The sequence below is a fragment of the Rhinopithecus bieti genome, unplaced genomic scaffold (assembly GCF_001698545.2).
Source record: "Rhinopithecus bieti isolate Rb0 unplaced genomic scaffold, ASM169854v2 scaffold_44695, whole genome shotgun sequence".
NCBI classification, from domain to species: domain Eukaryota; kingdom Metazoa; phylum Chordata; class Mammalia; order Primates; family Cercopithecidae; genus Rhinopithecus; species Rhinopithecus bieti.
The window spans coordinates 511183-527917 of NW_016818171.1; the positions used below are offsets into that span (position 1 = coordinate 511183).

Sequence of the window (16735 nt, forward strand, 5' to 3'; positions counted from 1 at the left end):
AAAAAAAAAAAAAAAAAAAAAAAAAATTTTTTTAGTAGACAAAGGTCATTTGTTACATGTTTCCAGTAGAGATTAGCCCGTAAAAGCATGATAAAAGGGTTATCATTTGGGACATAAGAGTATGTCCTTCTCTAAGTATATCCAACAAACCTTGATTATATTTTGTTTTGTGGCTGTTAGAATATAGGATTTGACTGTTAGTTCAGCAGCTCGTTTACAGAACAGCATGGATAGCATGGGGTACCTTCCAGTTGTGTGTTAAGAAGGTGAAACGGAACCTTCTGGCTCATGTGGAGAGGCTTATGTTTCCAACAGTCCTCTTTAGAGAAAAAGTATTTTACTGCAAAGGTGAGATTTTTTAAAAGAGATTCTACCATGCTTCACTTACAAACTCTGAATTAGAAGCTCCTGTTTGAAACTGCTGCCTCTTGTCCTTATAAGCCTACTGGATAAGATTGTTACATCTCTCATTTCCTTCCCTGCCTGTCCACAGATCTCGCTCTTTGTGTACCTTTGGCATCTCCTGCACCATGTAATTACTGAAGTATCCTGTCTAAATAAATAAGCATTTTTAACATTCTCAGCTATGTTAATGACTACTTACATCTTATGCTATTTTTTTTTTTTAATTTTTTGAGACGGAGTCTTGCTCTGTCACCCAGGCTGGAGTACAGTGGCATTATCTCAGGTCACTGCAGCTTCTGCCTTCTGGGTTCAAGCGATTCTCCTGCCTCGGCCTCCTGAGAAGCTGGGATTACAGGTGCATGCCACCACATCCAGTTAGTTTTATGTTTTCAGTAGAGCCCAGGTCTCACCATGTTGGCCAGGCTGGTCTCGAATTCTTGACCTCAAGTGATCCACCCACCTCAGCCTTTCAAAGTGCCGGGATTACAGGCATGAGCCACTGCACCCAGCTGACCTTATGTTATGTTAAAATAAAGACTTGCAGCTGGGCACGGTGGCTTACACCTGTAATCCCAGCACTTTGGGAGGCCAAGGCGGGTGGATCATTTGAGGTCAGGAATTCGAGACCAGCTTGGCCAACATGGTGAGACTCTCATCTCTACTAAAAATACAAAAATTAGCTGGGCATGGTGATGCATGCCTGTAATCTCACCTACTCGGGAGGCTGAGGCAGGAGAATCACTTGAACCTGGGAGGCAGAGGTTGTAGTGACCCGAGATAGTGCCACTACACTCCAGCCTGGGCAACACAGTGAGACTCCATCTCAAAAAACTAAAAAATAAAAAATAAAGACTTGTGGCCAGGCACAGTGGTTTATGCCTGCAATCCCAGCAGTTTGGGAGACCAAGGCAAGCGGATCTTTTGAACCCAGGAATTTGAGGCCAGCCTTGTCAACATGGCAAAACCCTGTCTCTACAAAACACACAAAAATTAGCCAGGCATGGTGGTACACGCCTGTAGTCCCAGCTGTTGGGGAGGCTAAAGCAGGAAAATTGCTTGAGCCGAGGAGGCAGAGGTTGCAATGAGCCAAGCATTGGGCCACTGCACTCCAGCCTGGATGACAGAGCGAGATCTTACCTAAAAAATAAAATAAAATACTTGTGGAAATTGATTCCTCAGATGTATTTGCCTATGTGTCCTATGGGTCAAATAACATAAGAACATTGCAGCATTGTTAGTTAATAGCTAAAGATGAGGCTGTAACACTGATGCCCATCTATGGGGGTCTGGTGAAATTTCTTTATGTGCTGATATGAGGTCTCCCAGATAGAGGATTAAGTGAAAAGAGGAAAATGCAGAACATGTGGATTTTGTGCTACCATTTATGAAGAAAAGGAAAAAGATATGTCATTGCTGGCATGCATAGAATATCTTTGGTGGGATACACAAGAAACTGTTAGGTGCCTTTTTTTTTTTTTTTTTTTTTGAGACGGAGTTTCGCTCTGTCACCCAGGCTGGAGTGCAGTGGCTGGATCTCTGCTCACTGCAAGCTCTACCTCCCGGGTTTACGCCATTCTCCTGCCTCAGCCTCCCAAGTAGCTGGGACTACAGGCGCCCGCCACCTCGCCCGGCTAGTTTTTTGTATTTTTTAGTAGAGACGGGGTTTCACCGTGTTAGCCAGGATGGTCTCGATCTCCTGACCTCGTGATCCGCCCGTCTCGGCCTCCCAAAGTGCTGGGATTACAGGCTTGAGCCACCGCGCCCGGCCTGTTAGGTGCCTTTAAAGAAAAGAACTGTGTTGCTGGGAGACAGGGATAGGGAGTGACTTCACTGTATAGCCATCTATGCTTTTTGAATTTTAAATCATGTGAAAATGACCTATTGAAAAAAAGGTTTATAACAAAATAAAATGGAGTACTGTGGTCGAACGGGTTGAAAAGCAGTTTATTAAAAGTTAATGTTCTAACCTATTTCTCAATAAATCCATCCAACTCAAAATTTCCACTCTTCCGTACCAAGTTGTTTTACTTTGAGCTAGAGTTCTTGGCAGAAGGAGTTGAGGGCAAGGATTCCACGTGTGTACACACATGCCGACATGTGTACACACATACGCACATACTCTCTCTGTTTGTACCTAGAGAACCAGTCTTTCAGATTTCTAAATTCCCAAGGTGTTTACAATCTAACAGCCGCACCTTGGTTATGTTTTGGTTGTGGCTGTTAAAACAAAGGATTTGACTGTTAGTTCAGCAGCTTATTTACAAAACAACATGGATAGCATGGTTACCTTCTAGTTGTATGTAAAGAAGGTGAACCGGAACCTTCTGAATTTCACAGAACTATGTACCCCGGCAGAGTCCGAATTTATCCTCAGGCCCTGCAAGACAAGTGTTTGTAACCACTCCCAGCCATCAGTGTTTTTCTTTTGTGGCTTGAGGGAATAAATCATGCAACTGTTTTCTCATCAGATTCTGGCCTCTCTCCCTCTCAGGGCAGGGTGCCATTTGCCGTGCCTGACAAAGTGCTGTGGCCACAGCTGTGTGAGGCGCTCAACATGAAATTCAAGGCCGAAGTGCAGAGCAACCGGGGCCTGACCAAGGAGAACCTTGTGTTCCTGGCGCAGAAACTGTTCAACAACAGCAGCAGCCACCTGGAGGACTACAGCGGCCTGTCTGTGTCCTGGTCCCAGTTCAACAGGGTAGGGGCCTGGCCACCAGCAGCTGTTAGATCTGTCCCTCCCAACTAGACATTCTCAGGAGTCTCCCTGCCCTGGGCCCTTATTCTTCATGTCTGTAATAAAATGTACCAAAAGTAATAGAAGCTTCTGACTAGATGGACAACTTGAGAGTTACCCAGGTCACGTGTAGAAAACGTCTACAGTTAATGCATTTTCTTCCTTTGTAAAGGAAATAGAGCAAAGCAGATGTTAACATAGCTCATGAGAAGCAAAGCTTTTGAGGGGATGCGAATGTATAATGCCAGATCAGGCTCCTATGGGACCCTCAACCCACACAAAGGGATGCTGATGAAAGAAACTTCTCCTCTAGCATCTGCTAATTCAGGTGTCACTTTGATTTTATTTTTATTTATTTATTTATTTTTGAGACAGAGTTTCACTCTTGTTGCCCAGGCTGGACTGCAATGGCACAATCTCGGCTCACCACAGCCTCCGCCTCCTGGGTTCAAGTGATTCTCCTGCCTCAGCCTCCCAAGTAGCTGGGATTACAGGCATGCGCCACCACACATGGCTAATTTTGTATTTTTAGTAGAGACGGGGTTTCTGCATGTTGGTCAGGCTGGTCTCGAACTCCCGACCTCAAGTGATCTGCCTGCCCCAGCCTCCCAAAGTGCTGGGATTACAGGCATAAGCCACTGCGCCTACCCTATTTATTTTTGTTTATTTATTTATTTTTGAGATGGTGGCTTGCTCTGTCACAAGGAGTGCAGTGGTGCGGTCTCGGCTCACTGCAACCTCCGTCTCCCAGATTCAAGCAATTCTGCCCCAGCCTCCTGAGTAGCTGGGATTACAGGCACCTGCCACAATGTCCGGCTAATTTTTGTGTTTTTAGTAGAGACAGGGTTTCACCATGTTGGCCAGGCTGGTCTCAAACTCCTGACCTCAAGTGATCTGCCTACCTCGGTCTCCCAAAGTGCTGGGATTACATGCATGAGCCACCACGCCCAGCATCACTTTGATTTTAATTTAACTTTTGTTTCTTTTTCTGCGCGCCCCCCCCCACCCCCAAGGTATTTTAAATGTCCTTAATTTGGAGCCTAACAATGTGCATTTCTCAGAAGCGCCCAGGTGACAGTGATGCTGCTGGTCACAGACCACACATCAAAACTAGCAAGGGACGGGTCAGCCCAGCCTCAGGTGAAAGTGTCTATAGCAGGACCCCACTGGGTGCTGGTAACTGCAGTGTGGTATTTTCCCCTTCTTGCCTCTTTTCTTCTCCATGGGACCATTAGGTAAAACTCAGGTAGGTGGGGATATTTGTACACCTCTGACAAGGGTAGATGTTTGTTTCCCATTTAATTTTTCCAATTAAATATGTGTATAATATTCCAGGTGTTACTCTTGTTTTCTTGTGTTCACTGTTGTATCTCCAACCAGGAGAATTTACCAGGACGGAATTACACTTTCTGGCAGTGGTTTGACGGTGTGATGGAAGTGTTAAAAAAACATCTCAAGCCTCATTGGAATGATGGGTGAGAATCATTATTCTTAAGGCATCAACAGAGTCTGAAGGTCTTCTTTCTGGCATCATAAGTCACACTCTGCTTCTGTCCTTTGTCCTTGGTGATCCAGGGCCATTTTGGGGTTTGTAAACAAGCAACAGGCCCATGACCTACTCATTAACAAGCCAGATGGGACCTTCCTGCTGAGATTCAGTGACTCAGAAATTGGCGGCATCACCATTGCTTGGAAGTTTGATTCTCGTGAGTGCCCCTCCCTTATGTCCAAAGTTTGCTGCTTTTGTTACAAAATTATTTTAACAAATAATTTAGTGGGTACTTACTATTTATTGGGGTCAGTACTAATTAGGGGAAACACAAATGTATAGCCATGACATACTTTTAATAAAGCAGCCTATGAAAAATACTAATATGGGAAAAACAATGACTAATTTGGTTATACATGAAAGTTAAACCGTGACATGGCTACCTGTGATACAAGAGTCTGTGCAGAATCTCAGTTGCTTCCCTCTTAAAATGTTTGCCTTATTGTATTACTCTGCATAAAGCTTATTTCAGTGAAGAATTACTTTGATGATTTGGAGTTTTTACAGTAGTAAAAATATTCCTTTTAACATACGGATATTGCCATCAATCATTCTACCCAAGATGTTAGTTCTTTTCTTTTTTTGAAACAGGGTCTCACTCTTTTGCCTGGGCGGGAGTGCAGCGGCACAAACATGGCTCACTGCAGCCTCGACCTCCTGGCCTCAAGCAATCCTCCTGCCTTAGCCTCCTGATTAGCTGGGACCACAGACACGCACCACCACACAAATTAGACCACAATCTAATTTTTAAATTGTTTGTTTGTTGCCCAGGGTGGTCTCAAACTCCTGGGCTCAAACAATCCTCTGCTTCGGCCTCCCAAAGTATTGGGATTACGGGCGTGAGCCACTGCACCAGGCCATCAGGAATGTTAGTTCTCACCTCTGACCCTCACAATAAGGGTAGCTTGCTAGTTCGTTTTCTGTGAATTAAAGTTTTTAATAACTTTTGGCTGGGTACGGTGGCTCATGCCTGTAATCCCAGCACTTTGGGAGCCTCAGGCAGGAGGATCTCTTGAGGCCATGAGTTTAAGACCAGCCTGGACAACATAGCAAGCCCCTGTCTCTAAGTAAATAAATAAATAAGTTAATTAGCTGGGCATGGTGGTGCTCATGGTGTGCGCCTGTAGTCCCAACTACTCTGGAGGGTGAGGCCAGATGATCACTTGACCCCAGGAGTTCAAGGTTACAGTGAGTCATGATCACATTACTGTACTCCAGCCTGGGCAACAGAGTAAGACCCTGTCTCTTAAACAAACAAACAAAAAGGCTGGGCATGGTGGCTCACACCTGTAATCCCAGCACTTTGGGAGGCCAGGGCGGGTGGATCATGAGGTCAGGAGATGGAGACCATCCTGGCTAACACGGTGAAACCCCGTCTCTACTAAAAATACAAAAAAATTAGCCGGGTGTGGTGGTGGGCACCTGTAGTCCCAGCTACTTGGGAAGCTGAGGCAGGAGAATGGCATGAACCCAGAAGGCAGAGCTTGCAGTGAGCCGAGATGGCGCCACTGCACTCCAGCCTGGGCAACAGAGCAAGACTAAATCTCAAAAAAAAAAAAAAAAAAAAAATCACTTTTAATAGCTCTTATGCTTTCTCTGGTTGTGGGCATGCTTCCTAGCTCTTATATATCTTTGTATGGGGAATCAGGGATCGGGGGTCAGTAAGAACTATTTCTTCTACTGAGGACCAGAATACTGTTTGAACTTGAAACATCTGAGATCATTGGATCTCTTGGGAAGTGATTGGTGTATTACCTGCTTATCTACCCATGGCTTTTATTTTTATTTTATTTTATTTTTTATTTTTTGAGATGGAGTCTCTGTCACCCAGGCTGGAGTTCAGTGTCATGATCTCAGCTCACTGCAACCTCCACCTCCCAGCTTCAAGCCATCCTCCCGCCTCAGCATAGTACCTGGGACTACGGATGAGCGCCACCACAATTGGCTGATTTTTGTATTTTTAGTAGAGATGGGGTTTCATCATGTTGGCCAGGCTGGTCTCAAACTCCTGACCTCAGGTGATCCACCTGTCTGGGCCTCCAAAAGTGTGGGATTACAGGTGTGAGCCACCATGCCTGGCCCCTACCCGTGGCTTTTAAAACTATTTCAGGCCGGGCCAACATAGTGAAACCCCATCTCTACTAAAAATACAAAATTAGCTGGGTGTGGTGGCACGTGCCTGTAATCCCAGCTACTTGGGAGGCTGAGGCAGGAGAATTGCTTGAACCGGGGAGTTGGAGGTTGCAGTGAGCCAAGATTGCGCTACTGCAGTCCAGCCTGGTAACAGAGTGAGACTCCGTCTCAAAATAAGTAAATACGTAAATAAATAAAAATATTTCATCTGTAACCCATGGTTATTTTTCAGTGGAGATTTTATTGGAGCCATTATAATGGCAAACTTGAATTTATAGTATGTTTGGGTTTTAAGATTTCCTATTCAGAAATCATGTTTAGAATGTGATTGTTCTGTTTATTGATCTAGAGGAAAGAATGTTTTGGAATCTGATGCCTTTTACCACCAGAGACTTCTCCATTCGGTCCCTAGCCGACCGCTTGGGAGACTTGAATTACCTTATCTACGTGTTTCCTGATCGGCCGAAAGATGAAGTATACTCCAAATACTACACACCAGTTCCCTGCGAGTCTGCTACTGGTAACAGTGTTCGCATTCTGATTTGATTTTGTGTGTGTGTGTGTGTGTGTGTGTGTGTGTGTGTGTGTGTGTGCGTGCCTGTGTGTGTGTGTGCGTGTGTTATCTCTCTTGCATGAAAACCCACACGATTACCATTCAGTGAGAGCAGTTTGAGCATTTTCCAGGGCAGATGTAAACCCTGGGCTGGATTCTTCAGTTGTACAAAAAACACATCTGCCACTAATCCCAAATATCAAATTGAAGAAAACATTCTTTTTAATACAAGCTTAGATCAAACAAAATTAGAGAGGTAAAATTTTGTTTTTCATGACAGAGAGAGTTTTATTGCCTTCTGAGTTTAGAAGTATTACATATTTATTATAAAATTTTCAGAAGACGCATAAAGGCATGAAAAAGAAAACAGGCCGGGTACGGTGGGTCACGCCTGTAATCCCAGCACTTTGGGAGGCCAAGGCAGGCGGATCATTTGAGGTCAGGAGTTCCAGACCAGCCTGGCCAACATGGTGAAACCCCATCTCTACAAAAAATACAAAAATTAGGTGTGGTGGTGGGCACCTGTAATCGCAGCTACTCGGGAGACTGAGGCATGAGAATCACTTGAACCCGGGAGGTGGAGATTGCAGTAAGCTGAGACTATGCCACTGCACTCCAGCCTGGGCAATAGAGTGAGACTCAGGATCAAAAAAAAAAGAAAGTTCGGCATGGTGGTTCACTCCTATAATCCCAGCACTTTGGGAGGCTAAAGCCAGGAGGTGGAGGTTGCAGTGAGCTGAGATCGTGCTGTTGCACTCCAGCCTAGGCAACAAGAGTGAAACTCCGTCTCAAAACAAAACAAAACAAAAAAACAGATACCACACAACATCTCTCATCTAGAGATTAATCTCTATGGATGATTTAGTGACTATTTTTGCACTCTCTAAACAGATACGTATTATACATTGCATCACCTGATGTTTGAACTTCCTGTTTGGGGGTTAAATCTAGCAGCAGAATGAAGACCATAAACAAGGAAACATATATTCAGGCCAGGAGCAGTGGCTCATGCCTGTAATCCCAGCCTTTTGGGAGGCTGAGGCGGGTAGATCACCCAAGGTCAGGAGTTTGAAACCAGCCTGGCCAATGTGATGAAACCCCATCTCTACTAAAAATACAAAAAGTAGCTGGGTGTGGTGGCGGGCGCCTGTAATTCCAACTACTTGGGAGGCTGAGGCAGGAGAATCGCTTGAACCAGGGAGGGGGAGGTTGCAGTGAGCCGAGATTGTGCCACTGCACTCCAGCTTGGGTAACAGAGTGAGACTCCATCTCAAAAACAAACAAACAAAACACAAATGTATTCATTTGGTGATGGGCGCTCTGAAGACAAAGCAAGGTAGAGGGATAGAGAAGTGGCAGGGAGGAGAATGGAGGTGTTATTTTACTAGAGTGGTCAAAGGGGGTTTCTCTGAGGACATGTTTTTTTTTTGTTTTGTTTTGTTTTGTTTTTGAGACAGGGTCTCACTTTGTTGCCCAGGCTGGAGTACATTGCTCACTGCAGTCTCCAACTGCTAGGCTCAAGGGATCCTCCCACCTGAGCCTCCCACATAGTTGGGACTACAGGCATGCACCACCAATTCTGGTTAATTATTTTATTTTTGTAGATCTGGGGTCTTGCTATGTTTCCCAGACTGGTCTCAAATTCCTGGGCTCAAGCAATGCTCCTTCCTCAGTCCCCCAAGGTTCTGGGATTATAGGCGTGAGTCTGTACCCAGCCAGGATGTGATTTTGAATAGACATAAATGAAGTGAGGAAGCTAGCCATACAAAGATCTAGAGAAAAAACATTCTATGCCGAGAGAACAAGTACAAAAATCCTGGGTTGAGAATGGGCATGTCTGGAAAGCCTCAGGAGGGCCAGGGAGGCTGGAGCCTGTTGAGCAGGGAAGATAAGTGGTAGGAGCTGAGGTCAGAGCACTCCAGCCTTGGAGTTCAGGGTAAAAGGTTGGGGTTTGGACCATACCATATATAATTTTTTGTGACTTTTTATTTTTTTCACTTGGAAATATATCCTATGTAGCTGGGCATGGTGGCTCATGCCTGTAATCCCAGCACTTTGGGAGGCCGAGGCAGGCAGATCACTTGAGGTCGAGAGTTCGAGACCAGCCTGACCAACATGGTGAAACCTCATCTCTACTAAAAAAAAATACAAAAATTAGCCAGGCGTGGTGGCAGACACCCGTAATCCCACTACTCAGGAGGCTGAGGCAAGAGAATCACTTGAACCCGGGAGGCGGAGGTTGCAGTGAGCTGAGATCACGCCACTGCACTCCAGCCTGAGAACAGAGCAAGACTGCCGCAAAAGATATATATATCCTGTGCAGAGTTACAGCTCAGTAAATGTAATCTTCCAACATCATTTTGATGATTGCCTACAATCCCATTGTATGGTTAGTTACATTGTTCGTTATTTAAGATACTTATAATTTGGGCTTGGGCACAGTGTCTCATGCCTGTAGGCCAAGGAAGGAGGATTGCTTGAGCGTAGGAGTTTGAGACCAGCCTGGGCAACATAGTGAGACTCAATATCTACAAAAAAATAAAAGCGAGCTGCGCTTGGTGGCACATGCCTGTAGTCCCAGCTACTCAGAAGGCAGAGGCTGGAGGATTGGTTGAGCCCAGGAATTAGAGGCTGCAATGAGCTATGATTGTGCCATTGCACTGTAGCATATGTGACAGAGTAAGATCCTGTTTCAGAAAAGAAAAGTCCTATTTCTGGCAGCATTTCTTTGGTTTTTAGCTTCTTAGCCAATCTATAAAATTCTCTATACACTGTAAAGCACCAAAAAACATGAGGTATTATGAAAAGGTCACTCCTGACACTGGAAGCCCTGGAAGAAGAAGATTCGGGTAATAAGCAATTGGTGAACCCTGCAGCATTTCACCCTCTTGGGCTACTTAAATGACAAGCTCTTTGTCCTGTAATCATAGTGGGATCGTCCTTGCCTAGTATAATTAACGTTGTACTGATTCCTGTATTCACATACCCAGAAACAAGACTTCATTCTCCCATGTCAGATATCACATTCTTACTACCTGCTTACCTGGATTTCCATAGTCAGCCTTCTGAAAAGGTAACTGGTCGACCAGATCATGTGCAGGTTTATCTGCTCATCTGCCACATCCCAGTGGGGATTCTGTGGGAAGCAAAGGACACATCGCATTCTTGGCACCAACATCGCTCACTGGGACTAGTGACATCAAAGTACCCCAAATGCGGAAGCACCAGGTGTGAAGAAGCGTGCACGTGCTGGGAAAAGTAGCCTTCCCTTTCCTGAAAGACTAGACATTCGTTAGAGGAACCTCAGACATCATCAGGTCAGATCAGTGGCTCTCCAGTGCCTAGGCCTTTCCATAGGATCCCTGACCAGTGTGTATGCACCTTCTGCTTGAAAACCTCCAATGATGGTCAGGCACTGTGGCTCACACCTGTAATCCCAGCACTTTGGGAGGCCAAATTGGTGGATCACTTGAGGTCAGGGGTTTGAGACCTGACCAATATGAAGAAACCCCATCTCTACCAAAAATACAAAAATTAGCTGGGCTTGGTGTCACGCACCTGTAATCCCAGCTACTCAGGAGACTGAAGCACGAGAATCGCTTGAACCCAGGAGGTGGAGGTTGCAGTGAGCTGAGATCGCACCACTGCACTCCAGCGTGGGCAACAGAGCGAGACTCTGTCAAAAAAGAAAAAAAAGAAAACTTCCAGTGACAAGGAAATCAGTCCTTCCTAAGATAAATCATTTCTTTTCTGGGCAGTTCTACTTAGAATATTCTCCCTACATGACTGAACATTTGTCCTCTTAGGACCTGTTCCTCCTGGTCCTGATTTTATCCCCTGGGTCAGGTAGAACAAATCCTGTCTACTCTGCTGCATCTTGGACTTTAAGCTTTTCAAGGTATTTTTTTTTTTAATTAGTACGCAATTAGTGCTTGACTTAGATTTGTATTGAAGTACATAGTTTCCGTGGTTTGAAGAATTTATTGAAACATCCAAGCCAATTTGGAAGATATCTTGAATTTCAGTTTTAGTGCTGACCTTCTCCTTTACCAGGTCTTCCTAACAGATTGAAATATTAAATGCTTGGCCAAGTGCAGTGGCTCACTCCTGTAATCCCAGCACTTTGCAGGGCCAAGGTGGGCAGATCACTTGAGGTCAGGAGTTAGAAAACAGCCTGGGCAACATGGTGGAACCCTGTCTCTACTAAAAATGCAAATATTAGCCAAAGTGTGGTGGTGCATCTGTAATCCAGCTACTCAGGAGGCTGAGGCATGAGAATCATTTGAACCTGGGAGGCAGAGGCTGCAGTGAGCCGAGATTGCACCACTGCAGTCCAGCCTGGGCGACAGAGCGAGACTGTTTCAAAAAGCAAACACGAAAGAAATATTAAGGGCTTGTGTCATATCCTTAGATAAGTTAGGTGGCTGTGTTCTGTCCTAAGAAAAGATACGATTCATAAGGAAGATCAATCACATTTTTATTTCACTTGAGCACTTTGATTCACCACCTTCTCCCTTTGGCAGCTAAAGCCGTTGACGGATACGTGAAGCCACAGATCAAGCAAGTGGTCCCTGAGTAAGTGTCCAGGTGGCTCTGGCCCTCCGTCTGCCTCTTTCCTCCTATCCCAGACCCTGCCTCCTGCCCCTCATCCTGATCCTGGGCCCAGCTTTCTGCTCCCCCAGGAAACCTGTCTCAGCCCCGGGGAGGGACCTGGGCTTGGTCACGCTGTGCCAGTACCCGAGTGCCCACTCCTGTACCTGGAGCTCCAGGGCCAAGTGGGCACTTTGTCCTTCTACACCCTGAGAAAGACAGACATGCCCCTCGGTCCCCTCCCCCTCAGCTGCCCTGGCCTCCCTGGCAGCTGCCCTGGCCTCCCCGTCAGCTGCCCTGGCCTCCCTGGCAGCTGCCCTGGCCTCCCTGGCAGCTGAAGCTGTTTTCTTTCTTCTGCAGGTTTGTGAACGCATCTGCAGATGCCGGGAGCGGCAGTGCCACGTACATGGACCAGGCCCCTCCCCAGCTGTGTGCCCCCAGGCTCACTATAACATGTACCCACAGAAGTAGGTGGTGTTCTTGTTGGGGTCCACAGGGGAGGAACTGGGGGCTTGGCCCCAGGCTGGACCCCTGGAGGGCTGGTGGGCAAAGGAATCTAGAGCTCCTCTAGGTCTGAGAGCAGCCAGCCCTGGCCCGGGCTCTGGCCTTTGGGCGGGAGAGATTTGACCAGAAGTGATTGGTGGTTTAGAGTCGGGTTGGGCAAATGTCATCTGTTCCCCTCTCTCAAAATGGAGATTTTTCTTGGTCTAAGGACTGAGTGGAGTTGTGCTATGTCTGGACAGCCGTTGTGAGAGGTAACTGGGGAGGGCATTTCAGTCCGAGTTGCTGTGTAGCCAGCTGTTCGAATGGTCATTCTTTTCCCATGAAGCACCAGGCTGAGGGCATAGGCTGGCTCAGACTGCTCTCCCGGTGGCCTGTGGGGCTTGGGGTGCTCTCTGACAGCCTTTCCCCCTCCCTTCATCCCTCTTTCCCTCCCAAGCCCTGATTCAGTCCTTGACACCGATGGGGACTTTGATCTGGAGGACACAATGGACGTGGCGCGGCGTGTGGAGGAGCTCCTGGGCCGGCCAATGGACAGTCAGTGGATCCCACACGCACAGTCGTGACCCCGCGACCTCTCCGTCTTCAGCTTCTTCATCCTCACCGGGGGAATCACTCTTGTGGATGTTTTAATTCCATGAATCGCTTCTCTTTGGAAACAATACTCATAATGTGAAGTGTTAATACTAGTTGTGACCTTAGTGTTTCTGTGCATGGTGGCACCAGCAAAGGGAGTGCGAGTATGTGTTTGTGTGCGTGTGTGTGTGTGTGTGTTTGCACGTTATGGTGTTTCTCCCTCTCACTGTCCAAGAGTTTAGTTGTAGCAAAGAGGCCACAGACAGAGGCTGTGGTGGTTTTTACTTTGTGCAAAAAGGCAGTGAGTTTCGTGAAGCCTGGAAGTTGGCCATGTGTCTTAAGAGTGGCTGGACTTTGACGTGGTTGTTTGAGTAAGAGACAGACAAAGGGAGGAGAAAGCATGTGTGCTCCAGTGAGTCTTCGTCACTCTGTCTGCCAAGCAATTGATATATAACCGTGATTGTCTCTGCTTTTCTTCTGAAATGTAGATAACTGCTTTTTGACAAAGAGAGCCCTCCCTCTCACCCACCCCCCTGTTCTTGGGTAGGAATGGGAAAAGGGGCAACCTGCAAAGATTGTTAGGGCAAGGGAAGTCACAGGCTTTCGGATGGGCGGTGACTTTTCACGTAACACTTAGCTCATCTTAACATTCTCTCTTTGTCCTTTCTCCCCTCCTGCCTGCCCGCACCCTGGAATTGCCACTCATTTCCTCTGGGTGTGCACACATGTTTGGAGAAATAGAGGAGAGAAAAGAGGGCCATGTAACTGAGAGCTTACAGTGCCAACGTCCTTTGTGTTCTGGCCAGAGTGGAGCGCACAGCCCTGACTTCTGGGCGCTGAGACTGTTGCCTGGTTACCCAGGAAGGTGCTGTTCTGGCTGCCCAGTCTTTCTCTGAGCCAGTGGATGCACAGTCGAAGGTGTTCTTCAGGCTTATTAATAATGCTTTTTGCAAATGTTGAATCATGTTTCTGTTTCTAAGTTGGATCTTTTTTGTTTTCCCCTTCCCACCCTAATTTCACATCAAAATTCTCTCTTGTGCATTGGGCCCTGGGTCATTCGAACCCAAGTCACCTCATTCCCATTCTCTGTTCACACCTGATGTCTTGAAGAGTAGGTGGCAGCAGTGTGGGCTGAACCTAGGCCAGCTTGCTCAGCGGGTCACCCTGCCGTGGGGTCCTGGCGGGTGTTGGTAATGTGAGGAAATGCAGTCAGCAGGTTTGCTGGGGAGTTTGATGAAAGTATCAAAACAAAACAAAACAAAACCCTCGGTATAATTTTGTTCTACGACTTCTTCTGTAGCGTTACACCAGAAGGAAGGAATGGGCTATAGCAGGCAGTGGGGGAAGAGGGGGTGAGCAGGTATATTAAAATAGCTTACGGGTAAGGCCTAAAAGGTCACCCCTCGGCCCCTCTCCAAAAGAAGGGCATGAGCACCCCAGGAGAGGATGGCCCCAAAACCTTATTTTATACATGAGAGTAAATAAACATATTTTTTTTACAAAAATAACTTCTGAATTTATCAGTGTTTTGCTGTTAAAGAAAAATATTCCTCTATAGTAAATTATTTATTGGAAGATGACTTTTTTAAAGCTGCCATTTGCCTTGGCTTGGTTTCATACACTGATTTATTTTTCTATGCCAGGCAGTAGAGTCTCTCTGCCTTTGAGGAGCAGGCTGCCCACATCCCACTCAGTCCCTCCCTACCCCTCAAGATTTGATGAAAATTCCAACCATGAGGATGGACGCATTGGGGAAGGGTGAGAAGGAGAGCCTGCCTATTCAGGGACCTAGGCTCAAAGAGCCCCTCCCTGCCCGTCACCCATCACCCAGAGATGCTTCACCGACACCTGCCTCTGAGACCTCGCTCTCTGTTCCAGCAACCCTGGTGGGGGGTCAGACTTGATACACTTTCAGGTTGGGAGTGGACCCACCCCAGGGCCTGCTGAGGACAGAGCAGCCAGGCCATCCCGGGCCGCTTCGAGCTCACTTTGCAGTTGGCACTGGATTGGGGAGGAAGAGAGCTGATGAGTGTGGCTTCCCTGAGCGTGGGGTTCCCCTGCTTGTCCAGTTGTGAGCTGTCCTCAGTGTTACTGAGGCTGTGCCTAGAGAGTAGAGATTTTTGATGAAAGGTGTGCTCGCTCTCTGCGTTCTATCTTCTCTCTCCTCCCTGTTCCTGCAAATCACAAGAAAAGGTAGTGGTGTGTCTTGACCCCATCAGCCTCACCCACTCCCAGACACACAAGTCCTCAAAGGTTTCAGCTCCGTGTGTGGGATGTGCAGGGTTTTTCTAGGGGGTAGGGAGAGACCAAAATGAATATAACTTAAAATGAAAGTATACTTTTATAATTTTCTTTTAAAACTTTGTGAAATTATTTCAGATACATATTTTAGTGTCAAGGCAGATTAGTTATTTAGCCAGCAAAAAAAAGTATTGTGTACAATTTGGGGCAGTCACAAAGTTGTGTATTTTATGTTACAATAAAGGCTTCCTCTGAAGGGATGGTATTGAGTCCTGTTTTTACTTTTTTCTGTCACGTGCCAAGGGAGGGCAGCTTGAACACAGGGATAAGTTTCAAATCATCAGCGTGACCCTGAAAAAGGGAAATGGTTGGGTGGTTGGGAGGTGGCAGCCTCAGAGGGCACGTCATTAGCTCTGATGGCAGATGGGGCCTTTCATACCTTCCTGCTCATGTGATGTTTTGAAAATTAGAATGATGGTCTCATCTTCTTGCCTCCTGACTCCAGAAAGCTTGTCCTTTTTTCTTTTCTCTCTTTTTTGAGATGGCGTCTTGCTCTGCCACACAGGCTGGAGTGCAGTGGTGTGATCTTGGCTCACTGCAAGCTCCGCCTCCTGGCTTCACACCATTCTCCTGCCTCAGCCTCCCGAGTAGCTGGGACTACAAGCGCCCACCACCACGCCCGGCTAATTTTTTTGTATTTTTTAGTAGAGACGAAGTTTCACCGTGTTAACCAGGATGGTCTCGATCTCCTGACCTTGTGATCTACCCGCCTCGGCCTCCCAAAGTGCTGGATTACAGACGTGAGCCACCGCTCCCAGCCAAAAACTTGTCCTTGAGATTCAGCACATTTAGAGTATCTGACCCTGAGTTCAGCATTGTGTGTGGGATGAGAAATGGTTCCTTCCCCGCAGAGGCTCACAGTTGGAGAAAGGCAGCTACCGCAACTGATTATGCTAGGATATCAGTTCCCGCTGCAATCAAGGCATCCCAAAGTCATTATGCAAAAGAACATGCAGGAAGGACACTGCGCAACTTGAAGTTTTTTTGTTTTGTTTTGTTGTGTTTTAATTGAGTAGCTGGGATTACAGGCGCCACCACTCCTGGCTAATTTTTGTGTTTTCAGCAGAGATGGGGTTTCACCATGTTAACCAGGCTGGTCTCAAACTCACGACCTCAGGTAATCCACCCACTTTGGCCTCCCAAAATGCTGGGATTACAGGCGTGAGCCACCATGCCCAGCCTGGAGCTGACTCTTAAGGAACAAATAGAGGCCGGGCGCGGTGGCTCAAACCTGTAATCCCAGCACTTTGGGAGGCCGAGATGGGCAGATCACAAGGTCAGGAGATGGAGACCATCCTGGCTAACACGGTGAAACCCCGTCTCTACTAAAAAATATAAAAAACGGCCAGGCGCGGTGGCTCAAGCCTGTAATCCCAGCACTTTGGGAGGCCGA

At 46.7% G+C, this 16735-nt stretch overlaps 1 protein-coding gene across 1 annotated transcript in view; it reads left to right on the forward strand.

The window, feature by feature from the left end:
• The window catches only part of LOC108518352 (signal transducer and activator of transcription 5B-like), an 80065-nt gene extending 64523 nt beyond the window's left edge, over positions 1–15542 (forward strand). Inside the window, 8 exon segments of the mRNA XM_017856624.1 lie at positions 2897–3103; positions 4520–4614; positions 4715–4845; positions 7171–7341; positions 11898–11949; positions 12325–12377; positions 12380–12431; positions 12905–15542. Coding sequence (XP_017712113.1) covers positions 2897–3103; positions 4520–4614; positions 4715–4845; positions 7171–7341; positions 11898–11949; positions 12325–12377; positions 12380–12431; positions 12905–13031 — 888 coding nt within the window. The 3' untranslated portion in view covers positions 13032–15542.
• The last annotated feature ends 1193 nt before the right edge of the window (positions 15543–16735 follow it).